General features: G+C 32.8%; 2 protein-coding genes across 2 annotated transcripts; one reads left to right on the top strand and one right to left on the bottom strand.

Annotated features, from left to right (window-relative positions):
* Positions 1–944: 944 nt before the first annotated feature.
* Positions 945–4035, bottom strand: LOC18011623 (probable trehalose-phosphate phosphatase J). The gene is made up of 11 exons (XM_006394012.2): positions 3516–4035; positions 3276–3416; positions 3090–3161; positions 2893–2988; positions 2731–2787; positions 2406–2507; positions 2224–2301; positions 2040–2109; positions 1800–1870; positions 1475–1567; positions 945–1340 (listed from the first exon to the last, which is right to left on the bottom strand). Exons 1-11 carry the CDS (start codon positions 3792–3794, stop codon positions 1260–1262), a joined length of 1140 nt encoding a protein of 379 aa, XP_006394074.1. The 5' UTR covers positions 3795–4035; the 3' UTR covers positions 945–1259.
* A 13267-nt stretch (positions 4036–17302) lies between these two features.
* On the top strand, positions 17303–19665 carry LOC112083362. The gene is made up of 5 exons (XM_024151024.1): positions 17303–17474; positions 17574–18094; positions 18327–18576; positions 18745–19199; positions 19282–19665. Exons 1-5 carry the CDS (start codon positions 17303–17305, stop codon positions 19663–19665), a joined length of 1782 nt encoding a protein of 593 aa, XP_024006792.1.
* Positions 19666–21310: the final 1645 nt, after the last annotated feature.

The raw sequence follows: 21310 nt of genomic DNA, 5'->3' as shown, positions 1-21310 counted from the left end.
AACATCATAGGTTCATTGGTTTCTTGTTAATTTAGGATGTGAGTGAATGGACAAATACGATGACACGTGCATATTGAATTTGGCTCCCCATTGTTAGGGCATTCTCCTTCACATGCATCCCCATGTGCACATTTATTCATATACACAGGTTCATGATCATTTTTAAAAGGTTTAATATGAACAGTTGAGCATTAATGTTTGTGATAGCCAGATCAAAATCTCGACTGACATTTGGTAGAGAACCATATTAATAAAATGTTTTGGGGAGGTACGAACCACAGCCCAAAATAATATAATAATAATAAAATAGAAGACATTTCCAACATTGACACATGTAAATGATCAACGCGAACTCATATGATATGGACATAAAGAGGAACGCTTACTTGCTTAACGTATGTATGTTTTCATGCGGTGCAAGTTACAACCGGAGAGAAATTGTACTTTTAACCGTTCTTTTTTTTGTGTTAAAATGTACTTTAATTCCCAACAGAAAAAGAAAACTTGGAAGTTGAAGAAGTTGTCATTTCTAAGTCATTATCGTGGGAAAAAAAGTAACGGACCTACCATGGATGTGTGTCTTATTCTCACTAGTCGACAATCGACATCCCATTAATCTCGCATTAAACAAATTATTTGTTATACATTATGTTACTAAGTTATTTCTTAAGTTTAAAAGTAAATGTTATTTTAGAATTTAATTTCCGGTTCCCATGACGTATTGTTTGCTATTCTAAATTCCTTGTTTTTAAGAATGGTTTCAAGCATTGGGAATGAAGCTTAGCGTCTACAACGAAAATATTGCAAAATTTAGTTTTTTTTTTTCTTTTTATCTGAGAAATCAACTATAATTACATTTAACAATATGATTTGTCGAAACGCAAATAGCCGTATAGGAAACAAAATGTTATTATATTATATAATAATGCACATTTTCTTTAGAATTTTACAAAAGGTATATATACCCCTTCCTTTATAATCGTCTATTTCTTTGGTTTACAAGGTAAAAACTGCCTTCAAGCAATATAGTTTGAAGGCTTAGAAAAAGAAAGAAAAATATATCCCCAATCAGATAAAAGTTCTTGTTCATCTTTTTCTAAAACAAAGGAATTATGATGAACAAGATCAATCTAAATAGGGCATATTAAAATTGTGCCCTTACATATCTTGTACAAGGCTCCATTATAGGTTAGGGATATCCATTGATACATATCATCAACTATATATATATATATATGCACCTATGGTAATGATTATTTTTATACTAAAGTTACTCCATTGTTCACGTTCATTGCTGAATTTTGTTTCCACTCCACCAACCGTCTCAAGAAATCCATCACCTGAATATTGTAGCAGAACTAGATCATCATAATTGCGTAACCATACGTATTAATATATGGTGAGTATATTACATATATGCGTATATGGATATATATATTTTTTTAATTGTACGTATATTTGTATATGTACTTGCCTCGGGTGGGTCTTGCAAAGAATACGACGCATTGGTGTCTTTGGGGAACTTGGAGACAAGAATACCGAAGCCTTGTCCTCTCTCTTGCAGTAGCTAATTTAGACGTCACAAATTGAATCGAAGAAAAAAAAAACACAATTAGTAATGTAAAATGAATTGTATCGTAGTTTTTTTTTTGTAAGAAGCGACGTTGTGGATTCTTTTACCCGTATTAAAATTGGGTAGTTTTAATATACTGTATGTCTGTATCTACATGAATTTTTAAAAATTCATAATTATTTTGAATATTTATAAAACATTGAAAATATCAAATAAATTTGTATACCTTAAAAGCATCTTCATCGGTTCGATCATCACCAATGTAAATCGGAAATACATCGTTAGAATTTTCAAATCCTGCAACAGCCAGAATTTCAAATTTATAAGTAAATATATATGCATATATATATACATATATATAATTGGGTTTTTGCAAAATAAAGATACGTTTTTTTGCTATGAAACGTTAAATAAGCAACAAAAAAAAATATTGTGTTAACAAGACAAGAGGGAGAGAAAATCTCACCAAGCGACTCTAACAAAAACTCAAGAGCCTTGCCTTTGTCCCATTTAATCATAGGTCGGATTTCAAAAACCTGTTTAAAGTTCAAAAAAAAACAAAATGTAAATTCAATTGCTATAAATAATAGTGTAAGTGTAGTTGGATACTAATTTTACTTAATTACCAACAAGAAGATGCCACGTCATACCTTCCGACCTTGGGACAATTTCAATGTCGGGTAGTTCTGTACCACCGACCGAACTTTTAAAGCCAATTCGCTCCATTTCTAAAGATTTTTTTAAAAAATAAAAATAATAAGTGTTCACTGTATTAGCTTTACTTCCTTTATTTAATCGGAATTTTTTGTGTAATTTTACAGCAATTTTTTACCTTCTCGTCGACACAACGGAAGTGCACAGAAAGACAAAACTTGTTGTTCTCTACTTTGGCTCCCGCAGTTGATTTGGTTCTCTCCACTAGTTGTTTAAAAACCTTTAAAAATAGATTTTCAATTAGAGACACTCAGAGACCAACAAGTGTTTTTATATCTAAGACACTCAAAGATAAACATACACTCAGAGAGATGAACATTTTGTTTTATAAAACCTTTCATAACAAAAATATTCCCTTTCTAAAGAAAAGTTTTTTTTTTTTTTGCTAAAGAGATAAACAAATAGTTAAAAAAAATTGTTTTCTTTTTAAACAAAATATTTACCTCGTCGATCATGGGAAGAAAGTCGCCGGCTGGTTGGTAAAGAACAGATGGTTTATCCTATAGAAAAAGTTTGATTAAGAACAGACAAAAAAAAAAAATCTAAAGAAACTTAGGACTGTAATTTGTAAAATATTTGAGCTTAATAATCTAAGAATTATATACCTTATTATATCTAGAAAACCCTTTTGTTGGGCCTTTAATATCCATTCCATGGCTTCCAGCATAATACAGTTCTGCGAGCTTCACAAAGCTATAAACCTACGAAAAAACTTAAATTGGTTACATTAATGTATTCTACCTTGGGGGGTATATTTCAATGAAAGTTAGCCGAAAAAAGAAATTACTTTACAAAAATGTACCTTGTCTATGCATCTACCAGTAACTATAGAAGTTGGAAAACACTTGGCCACTTTTTTCACTGTTCTTCTCATCTGGGAATCACAAAACAGAGATAATTATTATTTATTTTGTTCTTTTGATAAATATAGAATTATTTTTAAAAGGGAAAAATGATGAATTTGTTTATCTGGACTAATTATAAGAACCTTGCTGGATATGAAAGCTCGGTCTGGATCATCGACGATTGGAGAAAGAGTACCGTCATAATCAAGAAACATGACGATTTGCTTTCCTCTCGAAGCTTCGATGATTCGTTCGAACATGTCTAGTGCAGATGGATGTCGTTTCTGGTCGAAATCAAAGAAGAAGAAAAATTAGCATTACTTTGTAAGAAAAAAAAAAAAAAAACAAAGGTTTGCTTGAGAAAAGTGTGCGATGGAGCTTACAATCCAAGAATTGAGCTCTTCTTGTGAGGAAAGAGAAGGAAGTGATTTGAGATGGGTAGGAGAAGAAGCTCTCATGGAGTCAACCCAAGAGTTGAGTCTCTGACTTTGAGCGCCATTGATTTCGAGGTTTTTGAGGATTTTTTTCTTGGAAATTGATATGTGACCAGGAGCAGTCGGTGGTTTTTGAGCGGACGGAGTAAATACCGAGGAGTTTGAGACGGTGGATACCGTGATGATTCCAGACTTGGCGTCTGATACGACGACGTTTTGGCTCACCATTATAAAACAGAGGAGAAGAAACAAAAACAGGGGATTTTCAGAACAGAGGAGGTGGAAGTGAAATCGACTGGTCTCCTAATTGAGAAAATCAGGGATTGAAGAAGATGAATCTTGAAACGGATTATGTAAAGAGAATGGGATCAAGGGAGAAGTTAGAGAAATGAGAGTGAATTGGGAAGAAATTGCTCTGTTATTCGAATCTGTAAGTGGTTTTTGCAGTGTTCGAAGAGACGAGAGAGATAGTGTGGGAGAAATGGGAAGTCCAAGAGGTGGTTATATAGAAGCACAAGCGAACACAAGAGTTAGAGATAGAGAGAGAGAGAGAGTCTTGTTACACAAGTGGGAGCCATGGGACCGAGGCCCAGCTTAAGGAGGAGGTGGTGACTCTTCTCTTTGGTATAATTTGGTCCCACATAATGCCACGTGTCCCTGATGCAAAGGAACCTCTTTCCTTTTCTCTCTCTGAGTCTTGGTCTTTCTCTCTCTCTCTCTCAGAGTCTTGGTCGTGTAACGTGGTAAGTAAGTATGTTTTTAATAAGCTAAAGTCGCCGAATCATGTGATAATTAAGTTCGAGTTGTTTTTTTCTCACTAACTAAAAAATAAAGTTGTTTAGGGGAACTATATTATGCATACATGTGTGAGTATTTTAATAGTGAGAAAAATGTAATAACAACAAAAAAAAAATCAAGGCTTTCACGGTCTAAAAGATATTCAGTGATTTTTTTTATTATTACATTCTATCGTCATGACCATTTTATTGAACAACAAAATATAACAAGGGTAAACCAAATTTTTTAATATTAAAAACGTTATTGACCAATGTCGAAAATATCCTATTTTTATTTCAACACACGTGGTTTTGTGTTACAAAACGTCAAAAACATAACTGTTTGGTAAAATATTTGCAAGTACTTGTTAATCTTTTTTTTTTGAGAAAGGTGTACTTGTTAATCTTTATGTTATTTTCTTACATAAGTTCAAATTTTGATTGAATGGTGGATCGTTTAATTATAATGTTAATTGTCAAAAAAACATCTTTAGGATGGAATGTAAGCCCTCGCAAAAAAAAAAAAAAATTATAATTTGCGACAACGATATGCATAATTTTCAAAACAAATATAAATGCTAACGAATATAGGCTTGAATAAGGGTTTGGCACATAGACATTGCAGAATTAGCATAATGATAAAATCCTTAACGAAACACCTAACTCTATGATTTTTTTTTTCGGAATTATTGTGGTTATCCGAAATTTCAGACTTTTTTACTATATGTAAATATTGCTCTACAGAATTTTTAAAAAGTGAAAATATAGATCGTAAAAGTTATAAAATCACGTTGCACAGCTCTTGAGTCTTGACAATAACCAATCTAAACGACTTCACTGGTTTTATAAACAATCAAGTATATATGAGGCTGACCCCTATATAATGCATACAACCACAAGTGCGATAATTAAAAGTGTGAATTTATTGAATAACCAAAACCAAAAAAAAAAAATAATAACATGTCAAACTATAAAAAGATGAAAGAATAAAAAAATTACAAAAGAAAGAGAGAGAAAATGAGAAAAGATAAAAAGAACAAACTGTGTGTTTGTATGTAACATAAGAATATAATGGTATTTATTATGACCAGTTTTATATTTGGTTATTTTCTTAGTTACGTTAGGTATTTTGGTTATTAAGTGCAATTTTCCTCACGAATGACGTTACAATTATTAGTAAGATAATTAAATTAATCAAGATGAATCATCATCATCGTACAACAAACCAATAGCTCTCGAATTTTCTTATAGACCTAACATAGATTCATGAGCTGACATTAATTAATTGGTTAATGGAAAAAATAGGATATATCCAACAAAATAGACGGATCGATAATTCGACATAGCCTTCTTTTAACGTCCGAGCAATGGAAAAAAATTATATTCTGAAGTGCATCGAATCATTCGAACAATAGTGAGCACCAAACCAAATCTTTATACAAAGAGGGCTCATATCCATACGAATATGCGAGAGATGATTAATCACGTGTCTAAATATGTGTGACTTTACGAAGGAGTTTTAGAGCATCTTAGAACCTATCAGGACAATTTGAATTTTGATTGTAAGTTGTAACGCTTCTTGTTTTTTTGCACGTGGATATAGGTTTTTGGACCGTTTCTGTTCTCGTGACCATTTGGGATTTCGTACTTATCAAATATTATTATCTATGTAGTGATAAGTTTTGGGTAATATTATAGGATATCACATTGTCACAAAATTGGTGTCATTTGATGAAATATACATGTGTCATGGCATGCATGTAAGTGTGTAAATATGATATATACAATGTTTGAGGACTAGATATAACACGAACGATATTTGGAGAAAAATAAATATTTGATCAGATTTAGTATAAAATAAATTTCTTATCAAACTTAGTAATTATTTGAACTTTTTTTGACTTCTAGTAATTATTAGTACATATAATAATCAATATATTAAGTGCAATTCGAAAACGCCCCTTGTCTTTGAAAACCACTAGCACCCTTTTTGTGCGAAAACCCGCTGCAGCTTCAGCTGCAATAGATTACTCCAGAAATTAATTAATTTTCCAGAAATATCATTTTATTTAATTGTGATGCATTTGCAAAGTTTTCAACTACCTCCATTTTATATTTAAATAAATTTAACGTGGGAAAACTTACATTAGTATATTTTACTAACTAATACATTTTATTTAAAAGTTGCCTTTTATTTCATATCATTTAGTATTATAGTCTTCAATGGACTTAATGTATATATATATATATATGTGTGTGTAAGATTTCTCCATATATATACACATATAACTATATAAGAATAACGGTGATTTTCTGCATAAAAATAGTAAGTAAGGACTACTAGGTCTATAACGGTATGCCGTGTGTCTATGTAAAATTTGTAAGCAAAAACAATATATAGTCGTTTTGCTTTAAAAAAAAGTACTTGTCTTGTTTTTACCAATCATTTTATTGGAGATTATAAACATACATCAAAATAGTGGTTTCTTATAAATTATTTCACGAAATGTATCAGCTACGTATGTCTGTGTGTGTAACAATATGTTAAAACTGTGGACTCTACTATATATATGCATGTAAAACAAGACTGTTTGGTACTCAATCAAAATAATTATATTGATTCTATTTACAGTCGACACTGAAAAGAAGAAACTCGATTTATTTTAAGAACTCTAGAAACTCCGAGAGATATAAAAGGAAAATTCAAATCAAAATCAGTTAGTATAAACTTTTTGGGAGGCGAGATAGCAGGTCAAGAATTCAAATTCCTACTAGGAATCTGTGTTATTCAAGGAAACTCAGTCTTACTAATTTTGATCACGTTTACGATTTAAACTACACGGTCAATGGCTTGACACCAATACACTTCTTGCTTGTTGACAATAACCACGAATAAAATTCTTGGAGATGGGAACGGACGTTTGACATTTTTTACCAACTAAGAATAATTCAGATACTACATTTTAAAAGAAAACCAATCCAACTTTTTTTTTTAGGATTCTTAGGATTATGAATGATGATCTTTATGTGTTATATACCTTTTTATGAGCGGCATTAACTTTTGATCATGTATAGGGCTATCCCTCCAACGAAGTGTCGAACTTTAAAACCAGAAAATTAAAGGATTAAAGGAAACAAAAAAAAGCTTGCCAATTTCAACATAGCCAGCGGAGCCATCAGCATTTTAGCTTATTGTTCAATCAAATAAGATATTCGCCTTTGAACTCTTGTAAGCTATATAATTCGTGTCATATTAAACGAGCTTTTTAATTCTTTTTTTAAATGCTCATAGATTCCGTCGTATTTGCTTAGACAATGTTGACCAAAAAACATATTCTTTATGTGAACATAAACATTCAAACACTCGAGATATACTAGATGGACGACAGTCTTAACGAATCATTTTTTACCCAATATTTTTTATGAATAATATTCACGATTTGTTAGGATCTTATTCCTTTTGCCATGTGCTTCCAGTTTTTCGATACGATGTATGTTGAAAAATCTACTTAAACCTGATATGAACGCGATCAATGACTCAATGTAGTCTTTTTTTTTTTCTTTTTTTATCAATGTATATATATATGTATATATATATACATCTAGTTATTACTTATTACTAGGATACCGACTATACTTTTGTAATAGAAAAAGTTAATGGACTATAAGTGTTGCTAATGGGGGGAAAAAAAAAGAGGGCTAACTAATTGTTTTAAATAATTGGCATACCAAAATTCGATCATCCAACTGGTGGTGACGTAAGCGAAGATGTAATAGTTGAAGAACAAAATTTCACGGGCGATCCTAGAGAGATTCAGATTCTTTCGATTCTTTGACCACCGTTGGTTTTGATTTATTTATGGCATTAGACTTTTTTTGTTCCATCTCATTGCCTCTTACGGCCTAACACGTAACACTTGAACAAAAAAATAAAATTATATAATAAGAAAAACGCTGCAAGTAAGATAATTTGTTTCTAGCTAGTATATACATTATAAGGTTCTGACTGTTACCCGATTTTTGTTTAATTTAGAAACTGGAAACAAACCCGTGTTTTTCGGCTGAATCAACGCCTTTATCATCTTCTTAATTAAATATATTGCTGCCAGTTTAGATAACCTTTTACTGTTTTTTTATACAAACCTCTAAACCATTTTTTGGTCGACTATTCAACGTATAATTAACTAATGTCTCAAAAAGTTATATTATTTGTGAATTAGTTAACCACGCGTGCATGTACATCCACGAAGTTAACGAGTCTTCTCTTGACCTTAATGGTCCTCCACTTAAAATGATGTTTTCGTCAACAAGAAAATTGCTTACTTCAAAACATCAATAATTTCCTCCTTAGTTCTTGGAGAAACGGGTTCTATATATATAAATTACTCATAAGATACATTGTTCAATTTCTCAAAAAAAAGAGATATATTTTCCATGTCGATAATTTGTTGTGATCAAAGTAGAAAATGACTTTGTAAGAAAATCATGATAAAATTCGGCCTTTTGTTATAAGACCAGTTGAACTACATCAGTAATTCAGTAGCTAAACATATATGTAATTTGAATTGTCATGTATGTTGATCCATTCGTATTCGATCGAATTCTTTTCACTGTCCACCCCCGCCCCCACAATTTTTTTATATATTTTTATATCTGTTTAACTTTCTTTTTACTACAATGCTCAGAGGGATGACATCTGGCTTTCATATTTTAGTTTTTCTTTTGGAACAACCTCTTTCAGAAGAAATGATACATATATATTTACTCAAATGTCTCAATTATTGTAGTTACGTAGCTCTGTAGTCAATTGAAGAAATGTCAGGCTAAATCGCCGGCCAAGGACCGGACCAAGTCCGAAAAGATTCAAAAAGGTTCATAACGTGTCAGGAGCTTGTCGCTCGCTGCCCAAACCATATGACTCGTCTAAATCTGTCGTTCTACGAATAACCGACACCACACGTGTGGTCTACTTCGGTACGTGTCCCTATTGAAACACAAAACCCTCTCTAGTGGTCGGCAGATTCTTAAATTCTTTCATTTTCCGTCACACACAAGGATAAAGAAACATAGCAATTTTTAAAAATATATAAAGACATGCATTCATCGTACGTGCACGCACCAAGTCCACATGCTCAGTCTCTCCCCGACTGTTCCCGTCAATAGGTCACGCACTTTCTTGATAACTAAAATTTTCTGAAATGAAATCGATTATGAAAGAATCAGGAATTTTTAACACTTCAATTACTGTGTCGATATCAAGAAACTATTGTAATATATAGTAGTGTTTTTTTCTATAAGTAAATCTATTTGAATAAAGTCAGAGTAATCATAGATGTATAGCGTAATATTCAATTGTCAATAACATTACCAATTTACCATGGCAGAGAATTACTGTAATGATTTATGATGGTACATATTGTTACGAACCAACTAGTAGCAACAATTTTTTCTTCTGGCAGGCGAAGGGCAAAATATTTTGTATAAATATAAATAAAGAGGATATGTTGAATGCGAAGCTTAGAATTAGTGGAAATAATAGAGGGTCAATGTCAGTTGGGGACATTCAACGTGTGTAAATTGACATGAGGTTTTTGGCATATTTTGTCAAGTTGATATGACTGTTGGGGATAATCAAAAGAAAGTAGAAGAAATGAGCTGTAAAAGGTTATAATGAAGTGAGAAATGAGAGTGTGATTACATGTAAAGAAGCTTATTCTACGTCGTTGGTTTGGTGTGTTTCTCATCGCTTTCCTATCTTTTCTTTTTCTGTCGAAGCATTATGGAGCTAACACGTTTCGATCCTCTCCTTTTGTTTTTGTTTTTTCTCTCATGTAAATATCTCTAGGACATTTAAAACTTTATTTAGCAAGAAAACGTGATTCTCAATTCACCGGTTTTATAAATTATACAATCGAATAGGTAGTAATTAAATAATAATAATAAATATACATTAGAAGATATATGTGCAATTTATCAAACCAAATGATTTAATTATAAATTACGTGATATATGTGAATTTTTATCGTCCTGATGTATCTAATGGGAAATATGATGATATTTAACATTTAACCAAAACAAAGTAAGATGATATTATTTCGACGAACGAAATCTATTATATAAAAGTTGAGTTGTGTTTCACAATCTTGATACATCAGCATCTATAATTTTGACACATTAGCCAGAAAAAAAATTAAAAAAAAAATTCAAATTCTTATTTGATGGTCAAACTTCTAATCAGATTAAATTTTAATTCTTTAATTTATTATGTTTTCACATATCTTTTGGTAAAAATAAAAAAAAATGTCCACAACTCAAAACATGCAAAAGCTTTGCATCTGTCAAAATGAAGATGAAATTCGCTTTGAATTATCCTCCATTATGTTCGGTATGTATGTAAATAAATTTTTACTTTCTCTCCTGGTTCATTTCTTATCATAATTATATTAATTTGTTAGTTCTGACTCAGTTATTTAGACAATTCTTGTGTATGAAGCATCATTTTTTTAATGGTTTTTCACATTTTTTTTAATCTGCAGCCTCAGATGTATACATTTTATTTTTTATGCTTCCTTTGATGATGTAGAGAAATTTGGTTATCAGATCACGGGCAAATGTGACACTGAGATGATAAAAACATTGAGATAGGGAAAAAAGACAAGGTTAGAATGGAGAAATGATAGCTTTTAAAAATCTTAAAGCAAGTCCAGAAGTTATAAAAATCTCTTTTTAAGCTCATCAACTTATCTGAACTGATTCATTTTTATGTAAATTTATCATGTCCTAGTTTATACTGACTTTATAACCATAACATTTCCATTACTCTTCTAAAGTTTTGGTTGATACATTGATCCAAAAAATGGTTAACGGAGAAATGTGTGAGGTTTGAGAGCTATGAGGAGGAAGCATAGAGTTTTAGGAAAGCGAGAGCTGCGAATGAGAAAAGAGTTAGGGATTAGGTTTAGAAAGAACATTTGGAGTTTTGGAAGTGAGGGAAATGGAGAAAGGAATGAGATGAAAGAGAAAGACAATAAGCAAGACAAAGCGACAAACGAATTGCAGATGAAATTTTTTAAAAAAATAATTTGTAAATGAAAATTGCTAAATTGAAACTGGAATTGGTGAAGGATATGAGAGAATTGGAGAGTTGTGAGTCTGAGAAGAAGCTTAAGAATGAATCACATAAAAGGAAAATCGAAGAGTTAAAAAGGATCGAGTTATTGAAGAAGGTTGAAGAAGCTAAGAACATACTAGATGTGTTGAACGAGAGGATTATGGAGCCTACTAATAGAGTGCACGGTGACCAAAATAGTTTTTTGGAAAGACAATTATAGTGGCCAGTGGTTCATTTCAAATGGGAGATAAAGATGAGAATTTTAAGCGACTCTTTATGGTCTATGGAGAAGAGAAAGTGTTCAAGGATTACTACATCTACATGTTGACAACTACAAATGAAATTTTATCAATAATAATGAACTTATATATTGTTCTCTCAATTTTTTATTCACTATGGTAATTTATTATCCTCTGTAAAAAATGTTATGGACATCAAATAAAATACCAAATTTTAACAACAAAAAAAGTTTTTAAAAAAACAAAATAGTTATTACATTAACTTAAAAAATATTAATTATAAAAGCTCCGTGTGTATACACGGGTATTCATCTAGTGAAAATTAATTCTTCACTACCTGCTGCGTACATTAGTTATTAATTATTAAAATAATCGACGTATCTACAAAATTTCAAGTTTTATCTAGTAGGTCGATTTCACTTCGCAAAATCGATGAGCTCTAAAAAGGTAATAATAAGTGACAAACATGCACACAAAATAACATACAAAGAATATCGAATCCTAACAGACGTATATGATTATGAATGAAAAAAAAAGTATGCTTCATGCATTTAAAATAACAAATATTCCTGGACCATAACAGTTCCCTATCACGTGGAATAAGGATGAAGAGATAAAATATTTAACAAAAAAAAAGGATGAACAGTAAAAAACCATGGGATATGAGGAATTGTATTCTTTAATATTTGATACTTTATATCTCTTTGAAATTTATGTTTACTTTCGCAGTGTATATATATATCTCATATAGGTACAGTAAAACTTTTATAAATTAATAATGTCGGAATTGCAATATTTTATTAATTTATCGAATTATTAATTTATCAATATAAAAATCAGTTCAAAAGACTAATTTTGGGACTTACGAAATGTATTAGTTTATCGATGTATTAATTTATCGAGTATTAATTTATAGAGATTATATTGTATCTAGATTTATTCGGAAGAAAAAAAAAAGAACGAAATAAAAATAAAGTAAATTGACAGGTAAACGGAAACAACTGCCAAAGCCTAACGGTATCGCTCCTTTCAAGATACTTGACTACTTTCGGTCGTGGATATGGGCCCACTTATGACCCCCACGGCTTTCCTACGTCTTTCTGACTCAGTTCTTTCTTGGCCCATAGGCCCATAATATTATTATTTTCTTACTAATCAAAAATACTTAAACAGGGATGGAATTTTCTTAATTTGGTGGATACATTAAACTAGAAGACAAACTGACTTCAAACATAAAACCATCATATAAAATAATCTATAAACTAATCAATATAAGCAGTAGACAATACCTAATTTAATATATAATCTACAAATATAAATAATGAAAATACTATTTGTCCTGAAATGCTATTCTATCCCTCTTATTAATACATGAGTTATTATTAAAAACTGCAAAAAAAAAAAGAAAGAAAGAAGATGGAATGCCACTTATTGTCGGTCCACACATACACTTCTAAAAGATAAAATAAGTATATTGGAAAAAGGTAGGATTCTTTTGTCATTATATGATTTGCTTTTTCTTTCTTCATGTCGTTTGCTTTATATACCATTATTTTCTTCTTTTTTTTCCTCATGTTTTTGTGCAAAACTTTATACCCTGTTTTTGGGTAGTTTTTTTTCTAATCGGATGAATGTAAGCAATTGGCTAGTATTTTTTACAATATGAACATGTATTCAGATTTTTTTTCGTCATTTTTCAGTCTGTGTTCAGAAGCAATCAATTTCGAACTATTTGATTGTCGATTTCGGTATAGTAAATGATTTAATAGTAGATTTGAAGAAATGTTTGGTCAAAGGATATATTTTACCTCAGAACTATGAACCAAATTTCCATACTTTAATTAGAATATTTAATTTTGATAATGTTTCATGATATATATATATATATATATATATATAGAGAGAGTTCAGTTTCCTTATGAAATAAGATCATACGGTCAATCAAATTCAAATTACAACTACATAACGCCTTCTCAGAAAGAAGAAAATTACATAACTAGAAAATAACAATTGCGTGAGAAGAAAATACAAGCGAGAAATGCTATCAGAAGAAAGCAAATACTGTGATAATGCGGTAATGATAAATGATCCATATGCTCAGTAGTATTTAATTATTTATCAAGAGTATTAAGTCCCGAACCAAGGAGAAAGAAAACATTGGGAAAATATAAGTCTTTGATCTTTAGTTCTTTTATTTCTTTATTTGAGTCGATGATAACTAATCATTATCCCTTTGGGTATGAGAAAAATAGAAATTTATCGATTACTTATAATAATTAGTGATGATAACAGTCCAACGCAATGATCATATTGATATTTGATACATAAACGCATTAACAAATTTTTAATTAATATATTGCCATATCCTATGTATTAATATGTATTTTAAAATTAATTTGGCAAATGCTTCCACGGTGTTATTACTATTTTTGTTGTCATTATTTTTTGTCTTCTTCGTTTAGCTCTATACCCCAAAAAGGAAACTATAGTATATGCTTTTTGTTATCTATCGTGATGAGGCGTCTCTAGTCACTAAGTCTGAGCTTCCATATCTTTAAAGAACCTTATTAACTGAATATCTCAGTTTACCACACACAAAAATATATCAGCAGTTACATTTACATACAGTTGATGAAATCTTGAAAAGAAAATTGGGTTAGTAATATAAAAATCCACTGCCTTTAAAGAATCTGAAGACGGCAAGATCATATCTCCTCTAGATCACAAACAAGTGTAAAATATTTAATTTGGAGAGAAAATCTTGCATTACCACGCCCAGATCCGCATGGTTGCAAAAGTGTTTGAAAAAGTTTGCATTTAGAATTAACAAAAAATCATAATATTCCAATAAAATCAGGAAAAGATAAATTTACCTATTAAATCTAAATGTGCGATAATATAATGACTAGTAATCAACTCCGACTAATAGAACTACGTTTAGTATAAGTTCCAATATAAATAATATATATGCCATTTGATGTTTCCATACAATGTAAATATGTTTAGTTTGTAATTTCGTAATAAGATTTAGAGCTTTGATATTTAGTTGCCCTAACTCGTGTATGCAAATTTTAAAACGAGAGTAGAACACTTATATTGACCCCTTAAAAAAGTAAACACTTACATATATTCCATCAGTTTTGTCTGCTTATTCAAACTTGGGGTCACTTCTTGCTATGGAATCCATACATTCAGTCACTAATTTTAAAAATGAATATTTAAAATTACGACAAATGGTAGTACGTTCATGGTAAAATTCATATATGCGATAATCTAACGGTCAAAAGTTATTATGAAATATGTGACAGTTTTAATATGCCATGACGTGCTTGCATGCTTAATTGACAATCGTTTATTTTCTATTACCCTTTAAGCAGTGAACCATTAATGTTAGATAAAACAAAAACCCACGTACCAACAAATGAAAGAGTCGAAAGTAAAACCGGTAAGAGCATTACAATTATTTTTCGGGGAAGGGGGACATTACAATTGTTCAATTATATTAGTCTGAGGTCATTGCAACTCAAGTATGAATTACAAGTGGGTGTCTTTATAACGATATCAAATTCTGATTTGATGGAATCCTCAACGGTTCACAAATCACCTATTTGAAGTTTTTTTTTCTATCACGAAAAATATTACAATTAAAACAAAAAGAAAAAGAAAGAAAAAGATTACAAAGCATTCGAATCTATTTAATCAAATATGATGTGATTTGGAACGCTTGGGATAATCAAATCTTGGCCTTCTAAAATGGTGGGTGCACACACCCAACGGTCCCAACTTGGTTTCAGCTGGAATATGAATATATTTGATAATAGCAATATATATTTTATGCTCCGAGTTTTAAAATACGAAACTCATTTGGAAAATAAACTAATGTTTTCAGTTGACAAACAATTAATATCTCAAGAGCATATTGTAAGTTCAAATCATAAGAGCATATACGTAATACTTTAACAAAAAGGCATATGCGATGTTTATTACTATTTTCTTTTCAAATAAAAATTATAAGACATTAACACTATGGTGGAAAAAAAGAAAGAAGGCATATGGAATTGATTAATTTATTTTGTTAAGATAAACAATAAGCTAGTAAGGCCCAAAACAAAACCCAAATTCTGGTATGTAAGCCCTTTGAAATTTTGATTTGGTTATCATAAAATAAATATCAGTTTAAAAAATATATATGAGATGCAGTTGACTACAAGAAAATATCTGTTGGAAAAATAGAATTATGAATTAGTTCCAACGGATTATAGCTACACCTCCGGACTATCCACATAAATTAGTAATAATATTAAAGGAGGATTGCTATTGTGACCTTTAAAATAGCTGAAATTAGTATAATAACTTTACATTCTCGAAATTAGCAGGATAACCTTCCTTTTTAAAAAAACCCGATTTTACCCTTAGGAAGCTTTGGTGAGAAAAAACGTATTTACAAAAATACCATTATTAAATTATTTCCACATCAGCCGTTAAATTGGACTACCAAGAAATAAATCTATCAATATGAATGGTAGACTTATATGTTTTGCTAGATTTATAAAAATGTCGATAGACTTAATAAAAGTTGGTAGACTTAATATTCCGAAAAATAGATTTGTTTAGATGTTGATAGACTTATAGTGATAGATTTAGTTTTCTAGAAAGGTAGATTTAAAATTCTTGATAGATTTTTGAATGTGTTGGTAGACTTGTTTTGTTGTATAGTAGATTTATTTTCAAGTTGGTAGATATATTGTTGTTGAGTTGACTTCATAAGATGTGGTTGACCGAAATCGGTAGACTTATTAACTTTCATAGTAGACTTAGTAGAGAAGAAAATAGACTTATTTCTAAGAAAAATAAATCTACTACAAAATAAAAAGTTTTTTCGTGATAGATTTGTTGTACGCATGGTAGATGTAAATATCGATGGTAGATTTGTTTTGAAAACGTAGACTTATTTTCTTTGTGGTAGACTTATTTTCTAGGTGGTAGACTTGTTGTCTTAATAGTAGACTTAAAATTCCCTTAGCGAGTATTGATATGTGATAGACATACGAAACTATGTAATAGATATATTTGGGGATGGTAGACTTATATGTGGAAAATAGATTTATTTGATAATATAGTAGACTTTTAAATCAGTAGCGAGGTTCAATGTTGGTAGACATAATGAAATGTTGATAGACATATTACAAAATTGGTAGACATATTTAATCTCATAAAGGTAGACTTATTGATTTGAAATGACGTTTCTATCCAGCAGTTATTAATGAATTTTCGGGTTCCAACCACCGCAACCAACTACTTCTAGGGTAGCCGCCGCCATTAGTTCGTCGCTGATTGTCTCTCTTTACCTGTTTTTGGGTTTCTTTCCTGTATTTGTCATCCTCTATCATGTCTTCTTCTTGCATGGTGGATATATTTTTAGTTTGTGGGAAATGGGAATTTCAGAATAGTCGGTATGTTTTCTTGGTTGATAAGGGCAAAGGAAGTCGAGTTGTAGCGGTTGATCGGGAAATCGGGTTTGGGGATTTATTACAAATTGTTTATGAAGAATTTCGATTGGATCAGCGCCGATCTGACCTGCAATTCAGCTATATGTTGTCGAAGAAATACATGCAAAAGCTACCCAAAGATACACCACCGGTATTTGTAGGAAATACTCGACAATTTGCTGGGTTTCTCCGTCACTTTGAAAACGAGACGATCCGTCTATGCATTGAGATTACTGAAAAGGCGTTGACTCAATCTAAGATAGCAAATGGTGTTGAGGTGAGCGACAAAAGATGTAAATCATTCGTAGATGAAGAGAATGAAGACGATGAATTTGAAGAAGATGAGGAAGATAATGACGATGATGAAGAAGAAAGGTACGACAATTGCGAAGATCCGGATGGTGCGAGTTCTAGTGATGAAGACTACGATTTGTGTGGGAAGAAATCAGAAGATGAAGAAGAAGAAGAAGATATGCAAAACCTGCCACCAAAGAAACGAGGTTTCTCCAGAATAGATGATTCTGTGGAGCTTGAAATGAAGTCCGTAGAGTTAGCTGTAGGTCAATGTTATGACACAAAAGAGGAGTTCGAGACGAGATTGAAGATCTACGCGGTTGCCAATAAAATGGACTTCGACGTGGGACACTCAACGCCCACGCTATTGACGGTTAGATGTTGGGTCGGTGGATGTAAATGGAGGGTTCGAGCTTCGACGGTTGGAGATGGAAGACAGTTCTATGTCAAAACATACTACGGTTTGCACACCTGTTATATCATGATGCGTTCTTCACGTGCCCGACAAGCAACTCCTGAGATATTAGGACGGCTTTATAAGGATTTTGTAGGTGGAGTAGGTAATACAGTTACCCCAAATCACGTTTCTGATGCGCTAACCAAACGATATGGAATCAAGGTAAGGGTTACATATTGTAAGCTTAGTTTGGTAGATTTGATGTGTAGTTAGGTAGATTTATTTAACATATGGTAGATTTGTTTCCAATAGTTAGGTAGATTTGTGTTCTATAGTTAGGTAGATTTTTTTCCAATAGTTTGGTAGATTTGTTTCTTGGTAGATTTGTTATTAATAGTTAGGTAGATTTGTAGCCAGTGGTTTGGTAGATAGACTAATCGTGTATGATGTATAGGTGGAGTATTGGAAAGCTTATCGTGTATTGAAGTATGCACGCGAACTAGTGACTGGGAGTTCAGAGGACAGTTACGAGGACCTTCCATCCTACTTATACATGATTAGACGAGCTAATCCAGGAACACTCATCAAGCTCGAAGTGGATTCTGAAGACAAGTTCAAGTTTATGTTCCTTGCCTTTAGTGCGAGCATTCAGGAGTTTCCATTTATGCGGAAAGTAGTGGTGGTTGATGGTACCTTCTTAACAGGTAAATACAAAGGTACACTACTCATTGTCACAACGCAAGACGGGAATTTTAATATATTCCCAATTGCTTTCGGTATCGTTGATACTGAGAATGATGAATCGTGGGAATAGTTCTTTGCACAACTACATCGAGTTATACCTGATGATGAAGGACTTGCCATGATTTCAGATAGACATAGATCTATTGGGAAAGCTATAACAAAAATTTACCCTCTTGCTTCGCGTGGTATTTGCACGTATCATTTGCACAAGAATATATTGGTCAAATATAAAGGTGGGGAAGCTTTTCGCCTTGTCAAGAAAGCAGCAACAACATATAGGCTTTCAGATTTCAATGTCTTAATGGCACAGATTCAGGGGTGTAACCGAGGACTATATGACTACTTACAAAAAGCGGATGTCCGGATGTGGAGCCGTGTTCATTTTCCGGAACAGAGGTACAACTTCACTACTAGCAACATAGCGGAGTCTTTAAATAAGGTCCTTTCAAAGGTTAGAAGTTACCCAATTGTGACACTATTGGAGGAGATTAGATCGCTTTTGACTAGGTGGTTTGCCAAAAGGCGCCGAGCTGCAAATGATATGGAGACCGAGCTTACTACTGGTGTTGAGAAATTGCTACGGGTATAGTTTTGGTAGACATATTCTACAGTTTGGTAGATTTATTTGTTAATACGATAGACTTAATTACATATTTTGTGTACAGGAAAGAGTCGAAGGAGCAAAGCAACTAGCAGTGCAAGAAATCGACGACCATCTTGCACAGGTCACCGGTGTCTCATCCTTACATGTTGTCAATTTGGAAAGGAAAACATGTACTTGCCGACGGTTCGACATCGATAAAATACCGTGCGTCCATGCCCTTGCTGCAGCGGAAGCAAAAAAAATTTCCTGTATCTGTCTAGCCCACCCTTACTACCGTAGGTCATACCTTTCGTCGGCATACGCGGGGACGGTAATGCCAAGAGATGTCGCTTTACCTGTACCCGAAGAAGTGGCTAACAAAGTCTGTAAGCCTCCTTTTGTTCGTAAACCACCTGGTAGGCCAAAAAAATCACGAATGAAAAGTGCTTTAGAAATAGCAATGTAGAAGAAACGTCCAAGGAAAGAGCACAAGTGTTCCAAATGTGGCCAAGGCGGACATAATCGTGCGACATGCCAATCTTGATCGTGTGTGGTCAGTGTAATTAATGTACTTCGCACTCTTTTACTTTAATAAACCCCATATGTAATAAACATATTTGTTGTAGTTGAAAGACTTTTACTTAGCTTCTGACGAAGCCTATATTTGTGTAATGATCATGTTGAGAAACTTTAATCATGTAAGCAGTTCTATGCAACGTGATACATAAGTCTACCATATAAAATACATAATGGTAAATAAGTCTACCATACATAGTACATAAGTCTACCAGTAATGGTACATAAGTCTACCATTAATTGTACATAAGTCTACCATTAACTCTGGTACATAAGTCTACCATAGTGAATACATAAGTCTACCATTAATGGGACATAAGTCTACCATAGCGAATACAAAATACATATGGTACATAAGTCTACCATATATGGTACATAAGTTATCATACATAACCTCCCATAACTATATCTCTTCTACTTGAAGAAATATGAAATCGCAGCGAAGACAACAAGCACGGCAAGAGTCAAATACCCTCCTCCTTGGTTGCCGTATAGCTCCTTCAGGCGACCCACTTCTGTTTCAAGCTGGCTTACCTTGTCCATCACTTGGCCCATGACGTGTATCTCGCCATTGGGCGCCATCCACGTTTGCATATGTTCCAATCGAGCCTCTAAACGAGGATCAAAAGCTTGGAGTCTGGCAACCCTTTCGGCACCTTCTTAGCCTCCTCGAGCTTAGTCATCCTAGCTTCCAATCCACTCATTCGGGCTGTAAGATTGGTGTCCATTTTTCCCACTTGAGATGCCAAAGCTAGAAGAATTTGTTTCATCTCCACATCATTGTCCTCGACGATAACCAGCTTCTTCTCATTCATTTTCTTCTTATTATTCAGCTCTCTCTCTTTCCTCAAGATTTCTGCAAGAAGGGTGTCGGAATCCGCATCTCCCTCTTCACCATCATCCATATCGGTATCTTCCTCAACCACTGTTGCCGGCTTCTTGTTCTTCTTCTTCTTCATGTTGCTCTTTTTCCTCTCACCTTCGTTCTCCTCTCCACTTTCATCGGTCATTTCCTTCGCCTTCTTCTTCTTCTCCTTGCTTTTTTCCATCTCACCTTCGCTCTCCTCTGCACTTTCATCAGTCATGTCCTTCTTTTTCTTCTTCTTCTCCTTGATCTTTTTCCTCTCACTTTCGCTCTCCTCTGCACTCTCATCCGTCATTTCCTTGGCCTTCTTCTTGTTGTTCTTCTTTTTCTTGTTTTCGCCGTCGCTGTCTTCTTCACGTTCTCTGCTCTTATCCTTTTTTTTCACTTTCTTAACTTTCTTTCCCACATCGCTATCCGCCTCACTCTCGTTACTCACTCTCTTTTTCGTCTTCTTCTCCTCAGTTCCTTTCCTCTTCTGGTTTTTCCCTTTTTCCTCAGATGGTGTACTAGGCTCTGGAACAAAATCATCCTCACCCCAAAACGACTCATTAAGGGTTCCATCAAGAATATCTAGGATCATGTTGTGAAGCTTCTTGTCAACATTTGGATCTCTGTCTTCATTTGGCCAAACCGGGTAAATCTCCTCCAGGGGGGGTATGACCAGTAAAGG

Source organism: Eutrema salsugineum, unplaced genomic scaffold (assembly GCF_000478725.1).
Source record: "Eutrema salsugineum unplaced genomic scaffold, Eutsalg1_0 scaffold_6, whole genome shotgun sequence".
In the NCBI taxonomy this organism is placed as follows: domain Eukaryota; kingdom Viridiplantae; phylum Streptophyta; class Magnoliopsida; order Brassicales; family Brassicaceae; genus Eutrema; species Eutrema salsugineum.
Note: the sequence above shows the minus strand (reverse complement) of the source record. Positions and strands in the feature narration are given on the sequence as shown.

What these genes read in the sequence shown, in the direction of transcription:
- LOC112083362 (XM_024151024.1), top strand. Translation starts at nt 17,303, where the DNA reads ATGCAAAAGCTACCCAAAGATACACCACCGGTATTTGTAGGAAATACT. An exon ending in TGATGGTACCTTCTTAACAG is followed by an intron (nt 18,577 to 18,744) that starts GTAAATACAAAG and finishes CCATGATTTCAG; the next exon opens with ATAGACATAGATCTATTGGG. An exon ending in GTGTTGAGAAATTGCTACGG is followed by an intron (nt 19,200 to 19,281) that starts GTATAGTTTTGG and finishes TTTTGTGTACAG; the next exon opens with GAAAGAGTCGAAGGAGCAAA.
- LOC18011623 (XM_006394012.2), bottom strand. Translation starts at nt 3,794, where the DNA reads ATGGTGAGCCAAAACGTCGTCGTATCAGACGCCAAGTCTGGAATCATC. An exon ending in TCCGTTGTGTCGACGAGAAG is followed by an intron (nt 2,302 to 2,405) that starts GTAAAAAATTGC and finishes AAAAATCTTTAG; the next exon opens with AAATGGAGCGAATTGGCTTT. An exon ending in CTTTGCAAGACCCACCCGAG is followed by an intron (nt 1,341 to 1,474) that starts GCAAGTACATAT and finishes TACAATATTCAG; the next exon opens with GTGATGGATTTCTTGAGACG.